The sequence below is a fragment of the Pogonomyrmex barbatus genome, unplaced genomic scaffold, assembly GCF_055798465.1.
Source record: "Pogonomyrmex barbatus isolate J1 unplaced genomic scaffold, ASM5579846v1 scaffold82, whole genome shotgun sequence".
In the NCBI taxonomy this organism is placed as follows: domain Eukaryota; kingdom Metazoa; phylum Arthropoda; class Insecta; order Hymenoptera; family Formicidae; genus Pogonomyrmex; species Pogonomyrmex barbatus.
In genome coordinates this window covers 1-15452 of record NW_028297185.1, presented here as the reverse complement: position 1 = coordinate 15452, position 15452 = coordinate 1, and the positions used below count along the sequence as shown (strand labels likewise).

Here is a 15452-nt window from a genome sequence, read left to right as displayed (position 1 = left end):
GCGTATACTTGGTATCGATCGTATCGACGAATCTAACGAGTCGATCGAACGTCACATCGATACATTCGTTCAGAGCAAACATTCGACGTAACGTCGATTCGATCATCGTTACGCGTACGTTCAAAGATTCAAGACGTACGAGTGTAACGTCGTTTATCAGACAAATTCTGACGGTTAATGGTCCGACGCTTATAAAATTGTCTTTGTAATCGTTTAGCAGCAATTTATAGATATTCCATCGCTGCTCGTAGAGTCCTTTCCACGTTTCGAGAGACAGTATCAATTCCTGTCCCCGATGATCTCCCAGAGCGATCTCCACGTAGCTCGGTGGACCAACGTTGATTCCAATTTCCAGAAATTTGTAACTCGTGGCCGTCAGAGTGTAACGTCTGCTCAGTAAGCGCACCGCGCGACGCTCCACCGAAATACTGTGGAAATTAAATATATAATACTGCACAATATTGAAAAAAGAGAAAAAAATAAAAAAAATGCAGGTGAAACTTACGCGTTACATTCCTTCTTTTGTTTTTCGCCATTATACGGTGCACTGTTTCCTTTGGCAGAATACATTGCGTGTTGTTCGAACGATGGAGGAGCGGAGTACCTTTTTTGTCGTGCAGATCGTTCGATGGAGGAGGACTGATCGCATAAATTTTTTTGATGGCAAACCGTTAATCCCCCCACCTTTCCCCTCCCCCTTTTTTCTAGGAATTTCATTGTTGCAATCAAACATGTAGCGACATGTTCGCAAAGGAGCGCGATGACGTTCAAATTTTGTTTTCTAGGAAGAGCCCGTGAAAAGATAGCTCTTCGTAGAAATCGACGTACGTGTCGCGGCGTGTTAAGAGAAGCGTCGATACTCCGATTACTATAAACAAATCGGGGAGACTTATGATGGTTTTTTTCGCCGAAATCGGCGTACGTGTCGCGGCGTGTCAAGAGAAGCGCCGATACTCCGGCTGCTATAAACAAATTAGGGAGACCTATGATGATGATGTTCCGATTTAAACAAAGAAATTGTCGATGATATATAATGGGTCATGGGGTGTGCAGGATCACAGTAGATGGAAGTCTAATGTGTGTGAAAAAAATAGGTGACGGTGAAAATGGATAATGTGTTGAATATAGAAAATGTGTTTAATATGGATGAGGAAGACTTTGTGGATATAGTGGACGAAGTGTTTGAAAATGAAGAAGAAATAGAGATTGACAATATTGACATTGATATTGAAGACGAAGAGTACGCATTGTCTGACGATAGCAATTACATAAGTGATCAAAGTGATGACCTTACGGATTATGCAGAAAAAATTGTCACCCGTTCGGAACTCCTTGCGTTGAATAATAATAAAAAGTATTGTTCAATACAATTTTATTATTCAACGGGTGGTGCACTAACTCTGTGTGCCGAATGCATGGTTCGTCTGGCGGACACTGACATTGGAGTATTGTATGCCGTTAGGAAGCACGAGATAGATACTCTCAATGCGCTAAACAGCCGATTTTGCTCCAATTGCCAACAGTCCGTCTGTATGATAATGCCATGCAACATATGCCCAATTTGCACAAATTGAAAAAAGACAACATTGTGAACGAGGCATATGCAAGTGGAAGAGTGTGATGTGATATAAAAACAATATGGAAAGGTCATTGGAAGAATTAACAAGTTCTCCGTTATGGGATTCAATCTCTCATCTACCAGTGAACGTGGCGGTGTATTTTATAAAGAGACACTATACCTCAACTCCCCATTTCCCGATTCCTCGTCCAAGAGTTAAGGGACGCTACAATTCGACTCTCTGCTTCTCCGCTCCTTCTGAGAGAGCGGAAATAATTCTGGAAGCGTGCACATATTATCATTATAGAGGACACGCATACAATATATTACTACCTCTCTCGCGGCAAAAAGTAGCAGAGATAATTCCAAGAAGCGAGGATAATCATATATGGTTGTTCTATTCCCATCAATCTCCGGACATGTCGGAAATACAACGCTTTGTATACTGGCTTCGAGTTAAAGCAGCTATAGAGAAAAGAAAAAAAGAAAGTAAAAAAATGTAAAATTGTTTTGATGAGACAGTACAACAATTTAAAAGAATCAAGATTTTGCAATATGGAACACCTAGAGCGAGTGGAACGCGAGCTGCTGGAGCAGTGCAGCCAAATCGCTACCTTGGTGGAGTGTTTCGCGTGGTTGCAACGATGTGAGGAGTGCATCGAACAACTCGAAGAACTTAGCCGTGTTAAGCGTCCTCGACTCACCGTTGCAAATAGACAATCTGCGGTGGCGAGGATCGCGCGACTCGCGGGTGCAAAAGTACAACTAGAAAGACGTTTCGTGCACGTTGGCGGTGAGTACGCGAGCACCAGTAGAGACAATGGATCTCTCGTTTGGCGAGAAATCGATACGGCATTTGAAAGCCGTATATTGACTGGTGCGGTGATCAATGTGGACTATATCGAGCCGCGACAATTTTTAGAAGACGCTGGTGGTGTAGTGCTCGAGCGAGTGCGAAACATTGTACAAAGACACGATAGTGTGAAAGTGAACACTGCATTTAACGGCGAGTTTGTGACGGCCGATAAACGCGCAAACAAAAGTATAAACACTAAAAATAGTGAACTCTTTCGAGTGTCAAATGTGGACGAGTGGTACGAGCAGCACGTCATCGAACCCACGTTGACGTCGCTCGAAGAATTCCAAGAACGCGACAGTGGATGGGCGTTGTCGCGAATTCTAAATTTGACTATAAACGTGAACAAATATAATCCAATGCACGCGGGATGTTACATCGAATTACCGCGGGAAATTATGTTAAAGCGAGCGGTGATCAATGTACGATCCAATGACAATGCGTGTTTCGCGTGGTCGGTGGTCGCGGCTCTGCATCCGGCTGAAAGGAATACAAATCGGGAATTGTCGTACCCGCATTATACGGTGTTAAATTTGCAAGACATTACGTTTCCGATGACGTTGAACCAAATTAAGAAGTTCGAACATCTCAACGACATCTCAATCAACGTCTACGGTATCAAGGAAAAGGAGATTCTCCCGATATGGCTGACATCAAGGAAGATGGAGAAGCACGCAAATCTATTGTACGTGCAGGATCCGCGTGACGACAACGCGGGGCACTTTGCGTACATCAAAGATCTGTCCCGCCTTGTGAGCTCGCAAATAAACATGAAGAAATGCAAGAAATACTTTTGCGACCGGTATGTATTTTAACAAATTTTATTATTTCCCTTATAAAATTGTTTATTAAATACTACAAATCATATTTTCCGTTTGCAGATGTCTACATTACTTCAGTTCGTCTGAAAGATTGCAGTCACATACAACGGACTGCGAAAAGATGAACGATTGCGCCATTGCCGAGCGAGGACGACAAGTGGCTCGAATTCAAGAATCACACGAATAAGGAACGACTTCCATTCATCGTTTACGCGGACTTGGAGTGCGTACTACGGCGAACGGAACCGGCAGAGAGGGAAGACGCATCGTATACCTACCAGCAGCATGAGGTATTTAGCATCGGATACTACGTGCGATGCTCGTACGACGACGCGTTATCGGTATATCGATTTCGTCGCGACGAAGATTGCGTTACGTGGTTCGTTCGGCAACTCGAAGATTTGGCGCATCAAGTAAAAATTCTGTTATCCGCGAATGTCCCCATGGAAATCGATGGTTATCGAGAGAGCAGTGGGAGGCATATCGTAGCGCGACGCGTTGTCACATTTGCGAGAAATCATTTGCGTCGGACGACACGCGGATACGCGATCATTGCCATCTTACCGGTCGTTACCATGGTCCCGCGCACTCAAATTGTAATCTAAATTATAAAGATTCGTATTGCATTCCCATATATAGTATTTCACAACTTATCCGGTTATGACGCGCACTTTATCATCATGGAAATAGCTACGGCGTTCGAAGGCAGGATCGACGTGCTGCCGATAACAAAAGAAAAATATATTTCGTTTACAAAACACATTAAAGATACCACCGAGAGATCAGATTCACGAAATTGCGTACGCTTGCGGTTCATAGATTCGTACAAATTTTTAAATACCAGCCTTGATAAATTGGCATATTTTCTAACGAAAGAAAAATTAAAAATTTTACGTTCCGAATTTTCCACGGTCTCAAACGAAAATTTTGATTTGTTGACGCGCAAAGGTATCTTTCCGTACGAATACGTGGATCGCGCGGACAAGCTGCAGGACACGCGCCTACCACCGCGCGAATCGTTCTATAGCTCGTTGACCGGTGACACGGTGTCGGAGAACGATTACGCGCACGCCGCGAACGTCTGGCAGCGGTTCTCCATCCGAACGCTCGGCGAATACAGCGATCTATATCTCAAGACCGATGTCTTGTTATTGGCCGACGTTTTCGAAAATTTCCGCGAAAGTTGCGTCGCGAGTTATGGACTCGATCCCGCGCATTACTACACATTGCCAGGTTTCATGTGGGACGCCATGTTGAAACATACGCGCGTAAAATTTGAGTTGCTCACCGACATCGATATGGTTATGTTTATCGAACGCGGTATACGCGGCGGTCTCAGTCAATGTTCCGGCAGATACGCGCAGGCCAATAACAAATACATGCATTCGTACGACCCGTCGAAACCGTCATCATATCTTATGTACTTTGACGTAAATAATCTGTACGGATGGGCGATGTGTCAACCGCTGCCCTATGCCGAATTTCGATGGATGGAAGACGTTGAGAACTTTGACGCGAGCGCGATCGCTCCGGATTCGTCTACGGGTTATATTCTCGAAGTCGATCTCGAGTATCCGCATCATTTACACGATCGACACACTGACCTACCTTTCTGTCCGGCGCGCGATAAACCACCCGGCACGCGGCAGGATAAACTTCTCGCGACGTTATACGATAAGAAGCGGTACGTCATCCATTATCGCAACCTGCAGCAATGTACGCGCCATGGTCTTCGTATCGCAAAGATACATCGCGTACTACAATTTGCTCAATCCGCCTGGCTCCGCGATTACATCGAACTCAACACACACTTTAGAACGTACGCGAAAAACGATTTTGAGAAAAATTTGTACAAATTAATGAACAACGCGGTATTCGGTAAAACAATGGAAAATGTGCGCAATCACGTCGACGTTAAACTTTTGACCAAATGGGACGGACGGTATGGCGCGGAGGCAATGATCGCGAAATCAAATTTCCACAGCCGCAGCGTCTTTGCGGAAAACTTAATCGCCGTCGAAATGCGTAAACTCGAGGTAAAATTCAACAAGCCGATTTACGTGGGTATGTGTATACTCGACATATCGAAAATCGGCTTGTACGAATTTCACCACGAATACATGTCACCGCTGTATCGCGAGAAATGTAAGATCATGTACACCGACACGGACAGTCTCGTATACCACATCGAGTGCGATGATGTGTTCGAGGCGATGAAATGCGATATCGCTAGATTCGATACGAGCGATTATCCGACGGACAACGCGTACGGGATGCCTCTCGCGAATAAAAAAGTACCCGGTCTAATGAAGGATGAGAATAACGGTGCGATAATGACGGAATTTGTCGGACTCAGAGCGAAGATGTACGCGGTGAGGGTGGACGGCAGAAAAGATATTAAAAAGGCGAAAGGTGTAAAGAATAACGTCGTAACGCGAACAATAACGTTTGACGATTATACGCGGTGCTTGAACGAAAAGATCGAAATGACTCGTCGCCAGTCGTGTGTAAGATCCAAGCTACACCAAGTATACACGGTGTCCGAGTCGAAAATCGCTCTGAGTCCGTACGACGACAAACGATACATCGTACCGGATTCGACAGAGACGTTACCGTGGGGACATTGGCGGATTCCGTTGTAATATATATATATATACATGTTTATACAATGTACATATATTTTTATATTTTTTATATAGTTTATATGTATGCATATATGCACGTATGTATGTACGTATCTATGTATCATATCTATGTATGTACGAACGTATGTATTCTTGTAGTTTTATACTGTTATATATGTAATATAGATGTATGTATTTTTTGTAGTTTTTATATGTAGTTTTTACAATAAAAATTTAGTTGTTCAAATTTATTTTATATATACTTTATAATAGCAACCAAGATCCTGCTTGCTGAGGAATTAGCTTTAATTCTCTCTTCGATTTATTTAATGTATACTCGGCTTAATACATATATTGTTTATAATACATGCAGTTTTACATGTGTTCTCGTAAGTTACATACATGTATAGTTTAAAAAATGTAATGGGAGAAAAAAATAATAAAAACTCTTTGTATACATGTATACAGTGTATATTTATTTTTTTAATACATTATAAAAATAAGAAAAAAATGAATTAAATCACACTGCTTTTGTTTATCCATGAGTTATGCGATCTATCGAATCCCAGCCACTTGACGTAAACCTTGTCTCCCTTCTTGCGTAGTACTTTCTCCACGAGATACATGTCCGGATGAGTCGCGCGATGCAATTCGTGCTCGTAGAACGCGCCCGGGACCGGATTCTCCGCGATAATCCTCGAGCAGATAAGTTACGGGATTAGTACGTTGCACTTTAACGATCTTAAACATCTCGGTGGTCCAATTTGGCGTGTAACCTTTTTCGAAAATTGTCTTGTACTTGCTCACGCATACCGATTCGCCTACTTTGAATTTTGCTGGACCTGCGATCTTTATCGCGCTGTATACCGTATCCAAGAGTCTTTTGGCGATCGCGGGAGTTACGTCAACGGGTCGCATGCCGATAGTGTGATGCTTGCGCGCGTTGTAATCTGACACGAGACGCGGTAGCGCGTCGACCCACTTGTAAGTGCCGTTGAGCGTAAACATCTTCCACATGTCGTTCTTAAGCGTGCGATTGAATCGCCCGACGATCGATGCCTTCAACACCATATACGTGGAATAATGATTAACGTTGTGTTTTTTCAAGAATTTTTGCACATCGGCATTGTAAAATTCCTTTCCCATATCCGTTTGCAAGTTTCTCGGGCATCTTCCGCTCTCTCGAATTATCTTAGCGGTAGCGTTAGCCGTCTCGCTTTCGATCTTGCTCTTGAGCCGTACGGCCCAAGCGTACTTGCTCAACGCATCGATGACGGTGAGTATGTAGTGATAACATCTATTGAAACTCGAGTACGGACGCATCTCGACGATGTCAGCCTGCCACAGATCGTCGTATCCCCGAATTATGACACGTCTTTGCGAAAAATTTCTCCTCGCCGGAGCGTGCAATTCCTCAACGAGTCGTCGCCTCTCGGAGCTAACATTTTTTTCACGTCCATCAGATCGCACGTTTTGACGCTGTTTAATAGTAAATAAGATATACAATTTAAAATTGTTTTTTTCCTCACTGACGTTAATCGACTGGCTCGTTTCGTCGATACGCGATTAATTTATAATAATGCTGGCTTCGTGAAGTTCCTCGATGATCGACAGCATCTCGTTGTCGTGAGTGTTGTTACCAGCTCGATGCGAAGCGTCGAGCAATCGGAGTCGATCCACCAGTTAGTTCGTTGGGATCGTACCAATGCACGTAATCGATCTTGTTGTCGTTTAACTTCATGGCGGTTGGTATATTGCTCATGCCTGCACCCTTTTTACCGCTACTTTCATATATAGATACGAGCGGAGCGATGATGTTAATATACTTGGATCCCCTATTACCCTTGATGGGATTATGGGCGCTGTGACCACGTCTGTGAGCATTTGTTGTTAACAATATACTTTTATACGTTTGTTTGTCATCCTCGGTAAAAACTGCGTTATCGGGAAGTCTCTTGAAGATCAATTCGTACAATCCTGGTGTACCATTGTATCTCACATTATTTATGATTATGGAGTCATTTTTGTCAACGTCAAATTTCTTGTCACCAAGCATCGCACCACTGTTTTTATCGAAATAAACACCGTATACGCGATCAAATGTATCGTTTTTTCCATTATCATCAAGAAGAGGGCTTACGTACTTTTGCCCTAATGGTCCCAGCTGATTATGCAACGCCTCTCGACCTTGTTGCGTTTGCAGACTCTGTTTGATGGTTGTTTCGAATGACGGTTCACTGACGTCTTTTGTTTCGAAAACATCTTCCTTTTGCAGGAACAGCGGTGGTTCTTTCGGTGGGTCTTTCGATGGTTGTATCGATGTAGACTCGAACACGAGTGAATCTGACGCGGCTTTCAATTCTTTCGTTGTACGTTGTTTTTTTAGACTGTGGCGTTAATTTCAACCATCCAACATCCGTCCAATATGAATCCTTGTCAGTAGTAGTAGTAATATCGTTACCGTTGTCGTCATCGCTGTCTTCACGTTTTTGTTTTTTCTTAATACCGAGATCCTTTGCTTCTCTTTCAATCGATTGAGATTCCTCGGTTTTTTCAACAATCTGTTTTAGAGGTTCGACGATGGGCTTGAAGCGTTTCTCCAACGTTGTATCTTCAGCTATTTTACCAATTTTTAAAGCGCGATATTTTTTGCGAATCGAATCACTCGTTTTCGCAATCTGTTTCGCTATTTTCTCGCGATCTTTGGTGTTATCCATGTTGCCTGCTCCACGTATCGACATCGATTAACCACGTTACGGTACCGCGAACGTATTAAATTCCTTTCTGTATCACCCATTGATAAGCGGACTGTCCTTATCTATCACTAGAAATCCATACTCGCGTTGCCAACAATCGCGGCATAACGCACGGAATTCATCGTATGACATGTCAGTATTCACGTGATCGTTGTAAACATGTTTCAAGTTGGTACCATCCTGTTTGAACAGAATCAGCAGGTTCGCATTGTCGCGTATCAGATGTTTAGGTATCCTCGCGTACGTCTGACAGAGATAGAAGCAATCGACATTCGAGTGGCGGCCCATCGAAAAGTATTCTCTCACAGCATCTTGCTTATCGCATGCAACGTCGTCGAAGACGAAGATCGAATTGGGACGTGCCTCGCTCGGTGGAATGACGTCACTGTTGTTGGAGAACGTAAAGTAGCCGATTTCTTCTATCGATGTTAGTAAATTTTCCAAGTATCGATGTTTCGGTTGTTGCAGTGATTTCGAGTATACGTACACGTTCTCGAAACGTACACCGTGCGGACTCTCGAGCAAGCTTATGAGAACGTTGGTTTTACCACAATTCGACGGCCCGCAAATGATGGCGTGTATAGTACTCGGTAACATTTCACCGTGCTTGCGCTCCGTCGCGATGTCTCCCATCATTCGCGCTCTCTCGTCACAGTTCGCGACACGTATCGTCAGCGGCTGCCGTACAAATTTCATATTCGCACTGCGTTATCTAGGCTTCGATCGAACGCCTATTTATAGGCGCGCGAAACCACGAATCGCTCAGTAGCAAAAATGTATTTCGCGCTGTCGCATCCCTCCGATATTCGGGATTTGAGCGGTGAGCAGTTGCAATATATACCGAAGGTCGTACTGTTACGCGTGCGGTAATTATATCGATCACGTGTGGGACAAGCTTCCGGAGTATATAAAGGCGGATTTGGAGGTTCAAACCTCTATCGTCGCTGCGTCGAGCATTATAATCAATCGAAGGATCGAGATCATATAGATGGTCCTGCACCGAAGATAAAGGATTGTGGCCTATGCCAGCAGCAGCGTCAAACGAAGGCTACATTGGAGGTCTGCTCAATCGAGCGATAAACATGCTTCGTTTCGAACTACATATCTCCGGCTATGTCAGTTTTGCGGTCCGGGTACTCGGTTGAAAAAGCGATTAGCTAGAGGTGAAACGGGCATAAATCCACTGGACGCGGCGTGCCGTGAACACGACATTGCGTATTCTCAGAGCAATGATCTCACCGACAGACACGCGGCGGACAAGGTACTCGCCGATAAAGCATCAGGACGCGTCATCGCGAGAGATTCGGCTCTGAGCGAGAAAGCTGCAGCTGCAGCCGTTTGGGCAGCGATGAAAGCCAAGACCAAGATCGGCATGGGTATGAAGGTGAAGAAAAAAACCGGCAAAAAAAAGAAACGAATACTTCCAACGACGAAACGAGGTGGTGTGTTACCGATTTTGCCAATTTTGGGCGCTCTCGGGTCCTTAATCGGCGGAGCGGCCAGCGTGGCGAAAGCGATAAACGACAGGAAAGTCGCGCAATGTCCACTCGAGGAACTGCAACGTCGCGCGATGGAAACGCGCGGACAGGGACTGTATCTCGCTCCGTACAAATACGGACAAGGACTGTATCTCGCCCCGTACAAAGGCGGACGAGGCGTAACAGCGAAAAAAAGAAAAAAAGAAAAAAAAACGCCAAAGAGACGATAAAAATACCTACGGGTGTAACCACCAATGTACAATTGAACAGCTGGCGAAGCGTATGCGCGTACCGTACTTTAGAGGTGTTTTCATGCGTGACGCATTACCGATTAGCGGCGCGCGTCGAAATGAAAATGGTATCGTAAATCTGGACAACACGACGGGCCCCGGTACTCATTGGGTAGCGTACGCAAAGGGAAACAATCGCGTTGTGTACTTTGACAGTTTTGGTAATCTTCGACCGCCCAAGGAACTGATACGATATTTCGGAGATGATGCTGACGATAGAGTACAATCGAACGTCCTATCAGACGTACGATCAGAGCGTCTGCGCACAGCTGTGCTTGTGATTTCTTCTCCAAAACGGTCGACGCGTGAATTTATAAAGTCCGACAAAATGTCGCGGCGTCTTAGTATTCGTCGAACTCTTTTTCCATCATGTTGCTGACGCTTACGCTGAGCGGAAAGAGCAGCGTTCTCGCAACAAATTACTCTCCAGTCATAGATTTGAGTGACGATGATTATGAACTTGGTCTAACAATTTTGGAGACTTATCACACGATACCGAATGTAAACGCTTCGAACAATACATTTTATTTTGGCAAAGACGATGCAGAAATTACGATTCCCGAGAGGTCGTATGAACTGCATGCTATAAATGAATTTTTGAAACGTGAGATTTTACGCAAACGTCCGCGACGCGACGCGCCCGAGGGTAACGCTGGTGACACAGCGCGCGGCGATGACGAGATTGGAGAATACCCGATAGTGCTCCGCGCAAATTACAACACGATGAGGTGTGAGATTAAATGCGCCTACAGAATAAACTTTAACAAGCCTAACATTGGATCGCTGCTGGGTTTCTCGAGGCGTATACTGCAACCGCAAAGGTGGCACGAATTGGACGTGTCGATCAACATAATGAACGTAAACATTATCCGTGCAGAGTGCAACGTGACCGCGGGTGCATACAGCAACGACAAAAGTGTGCACATGATACACGAATTTTCACCGAGCGCCAGAATATAAGATATCGGAAAGGCCGATGCAGATCATTTACCTGCCAGTCATCGTACGGAGCATTACGGAGCTAACGATACGCATTGTTGACCAGAACGACGGTCAACAACGGACCGACTGCTCGATTTCAGAGAAGAGATCACCGTCAGATTGCACATACGACGGCGACAGCGATAACGCGAGCGTGACATTTGAGATGCTCGTGTTGAACGAAGCGAAGCATACGCAGAGAGATAACGCATCTTTTACAAAGAAAACATCGATCGACAATACTCGCTCATCCGGCTGCGTCAAGAAGAGGAAGAAACTTAACGCGTCGAACGTTAAATTTTTACAAGCTTTAGGATTCGCGGTGCGCAACTTGTGAAATGACTGATATCCTAAACATCGAAGACGAGCTAATCTTCGACGATCGCATCGTCAAGATTGGGACTCATGCGTACAACCCGTTTGCCAATACGACGTTCGGGTACAGCGATGAGATAAGAATACCTATACAGCAACAGGATCTGTACACATTGCCGTACGAAAGCTTTCTATATATCGAGGGAAAACTAACGAAGAACAGAGTTGTCGAGGGATCTGATGTGGGAAATAATTTTGTCGCGTTCCTGTTCGATGAGATTCGATACGAGTTTGATGGTGTGGAAATTGATCGTAACAGAAACGTGGGCGTAACCAGCACGCTCAAACATTACGTAACGACATCATCCGACAGAAGCGTGATTCTGAAGAATGCCGGTTGGGATGCGCATACTAGCGCGGATGGATATTTTAACTTTTGCGTACCTCTCTACGCACTGTTGGGATTTTGCGAGGATTACAGACGCGTGATAATCAACGCTCGTCACGAATTGATCTTGATACGATCTCGTAACGACAACAATTGCCTGATGGGAAATTCGGCGCTGAATCCCGTGATCGACTTATTCAAGATACAATGGCGAATGCCGCACGTGTTATTGAGCGAGATAAAAAAACTATCGATGCTGCGCACTTTGGAGAGCGGACGATACTTGAGCATGGCTTTTCGCTCGTGGGATCTGTACGAGTTTCCGCTGTTACAGCGTACAACCAAGCATTCGTGGGCCATCAAGACCGCTACTCAGCTCGAGAAACCGCGATACGTCATCTTTGCTCTGCAAACAGGTCGCAAAAATGTCATGGCTGAGGACACGAGCCGATTCGACGACTGGAACTTAACCAACGTGAAACTCTATCTGAAGTCGGAATGTTATCCGTACGACGATATGCATCTTGATTTCGACAAAAACAGATGGTCCGTGTTGTATGAAACGTACGCGTTTCTGCAAGGGTTACTACGGATACAAGTATCTCGAGCCGAGTCTCACCGTCACGTCTTTTTTACATAACGGTCCATTCGTAATCATCGATTGTTCTCGACAAAAATCGGTCAAGAGCGCAACCGTGGACGTGAGATTGGAATTTGAGACGGAGAACATACCGATGAATACCACCGCGTACTGTCTCATTATACACGATCGCGTGGTTCACTACAATCCGTTGACCAATGTTGTACGCAAGATCACCTAAGAGCATCGCTGGCACATGAGAGAGAGAGACAATAAAATCTATGATACATCGAAATCGACCGCAGTCTCGAACAATTGCTCGTCATAGTCGTGCCAACGTTCGTAGACCTGCAAGGTTTTCTCGTTGGAGGACAGTTTGTTGTAAAGGAGTTTGCCGCTCTCAGAAAACGAACCGTTCTCTCTCACTATATTTTCGCAAGCCCTATACCATGGCATTTCCTCGCAAGTGCCGACAAGTCTCGCGCACGTTGGGTGATATGTCATCACCATAGACTACGATGGGACGACGGAACGATTCCATACAGCAAAGCTAAGAGTTTGATTACAAAGGCTGTGCATGGAACGAAAGAAGACGACGACGACGACGACGACGACGATGACAGCAATGCTGTCGTATATATGTCAAGGGAAAAACGACAATGGCTGTGGAATTTGCTTCTGGACGATGAGCGCGTGTACATCGAGACTCTGGATGCTGATTACGAAAACGTAGATTCTCTAAACAATTTGGACGCTGATAATACTATGCGATGCGGATATCACTATACTAATTGCGCATTACAAAATGTATTCAAATTATTTAATTGGTGGTCAGATAACCATGAATAAAATAAATATGATATACGAATTATGTTTTTTATTTCTTTTCCATGCGTTGATAATTCTAACGATTGACGTACCGCTTCTTATCATATAATGCCGAGAAGTTTATCTTGCCGGGATGACTCGCGCGCGTCGAGCAGGAATGTAGGTCAGTGTGGACATGACGAAGAAATTGAATCACGATAAAAAAGTGAAAATTTTTTTTAATATTTATTTAATGCAAAAGAATAACTCATACACTTTTATTTATTGTATATACTATAATATTTATTGTATATATTGTATTGTATACATATATTTGTGGATCTTTATTACTTATGTAATTATTCAATTATGTAATTATTCAAAATAATGAGAATATCCTGTAGACAATGTTCACCACACTTCCTCATCATCTTCATATGGACGTAAACCAAAGAGTCTCTGCAAATCAAATACGTCCTCGCGAGTAATTTCTTTCCATAAAAAGTATAAATACTCCTTGTGTTGGCGACGCTGATACCGTATCCATCGCCGATGATTAATATTCATAAAGTCATTAATTTTGATATCATATATGCATAAATAATACAAAAAATAATAAAAAATCTCAATTTTACACAATTTTCATTACATATCAAATAAAGGAAAAAAGACAAAAGAGAGAAAAAGAAAAAAAGGAGAAAAAGTTACGTACCCCATTCGGGTGGCGTATCTGAATTTTTATAAGATTCCGTACTTGCACAATTTCCACAACTGAGATACCATCGAGATATAATGTCTGTCAAATTACAAAAATATTGAGTTTAATATTTTTTATAATATTGAGTTTAATAATATTTTTAAACATTAGAAAGATACATGTGAATAAATATACTTACTGCTTCAGTTGGATAAGTAATTTTTAATAAATCTCTAATATACGCCAAATAATCAAATTCCTGCGATGTCTTTTCACTTACCATTTCTTCTCGTTGAACGTTAGACACTACGCGATACTTTTGCGTTTTTTGTATGCACGCTTTTCTCTCTCTTTCTCACATTAGACTTCCATCTACTGTGATCCTGCACACCCCATGACCCATTATATATCATCGACAATTTCTTTGTTTAAATTGGAACATCATCATAGGTTTCCCCGATTTGTTTATATAGCATTGTATATATAGCAGCCAGAGTATCGGCGCTTCTCTTGACTCGCCGCGACACGTACGTCGATTTCTACGAAAAAAAGCCATCATAGGTCTCCCCGATTTGTTTATAGCAGCCGGAGTATCGGCGCTTCTCTTGACACGCCGCGTTCAGTCTCATGCAATGAGTCTTGTGGAGGCATTGAAACGTCTTCGTGGCCTCGATAATAATTTTTGTGCGCAAAGAATCACTGGTGTGTGAAAAAAACAATTGCTTTTTGCGTGAAGAACTTTGAGTGCAACGCAATGGAATTACCACGCGTCATTCTCTGCGCAAAATTCGGAGCAGAGTACCGTGGTAACTTTGTAGTATATGTGGAGGAACAACTTATTTATTACATTTATGACATTGACAATAACCCTCTCATTGGTGTTGCGCAACTGCCATGGGCAATACCCTTGTACGAATATATTCGTTCATTGGCTTTGACACAGGAAGAGGAGGAAGAGGAGGAAGAGGAGGAGAATAATTATTTAGAAGTCCCCCCCGCGGGTTAATCCGCGGGTATGTGAATAAAGTCCTCCTGCGAATAATCCGGAGGGAATAAAATTATTTTATGGATTATTAACATTTTTCTTTTTTGTGTGTATTTTGTTACAGTGACTGAGTGTTTTTTTTTCTTGGATTTGTTAAACATTTTTTTTGTGTGTATTTTTTACGTGACATTTTTTTCTTGGACATTTCTTTTTTGTACTTTTTAAGTGACTTTCGTACTGACTTTTGTACTTTTTTTAAGTGACTTTCTACCTCAACCTGGTGAGTCCTTTTTTAATTTTTTTCTTTTTTTATTTT

General features: G+C 43.3%; 1 protein-coding gene across 1 annotated transcript; it reads left to right on the top strand.

The window, feature by feature from the left end:
- Positions 1 to 2707: 2707 nt before the first annotated feature.
- LOC112553079 (uncharacterized) lies at positions 2708 to 5885 on the top strand. The gene has a single exon (XM_089084398.1). It carries the CDS (start codon positions 3916 to 3918, stop codon positions 5875 to 5877), a length of 1962 nt encoding a protein of 653 aa, XP_088940524.1. The 5' UTR covers positions 2708 to 3915; the 3' UTR covers positions 5878 to 5885.
- Positions 5886 to 15452: the final 9567 nt, after the last annotated feature.

Coding starts and splice junctions, on each gene's coding strand:
- LOC112553079 (XM_089084398.1), top strand. CDS start 3,916: ATGGAAATAGCTACGGCGTTCGAAGGCAGGATCGACGTGCTGCCGATA.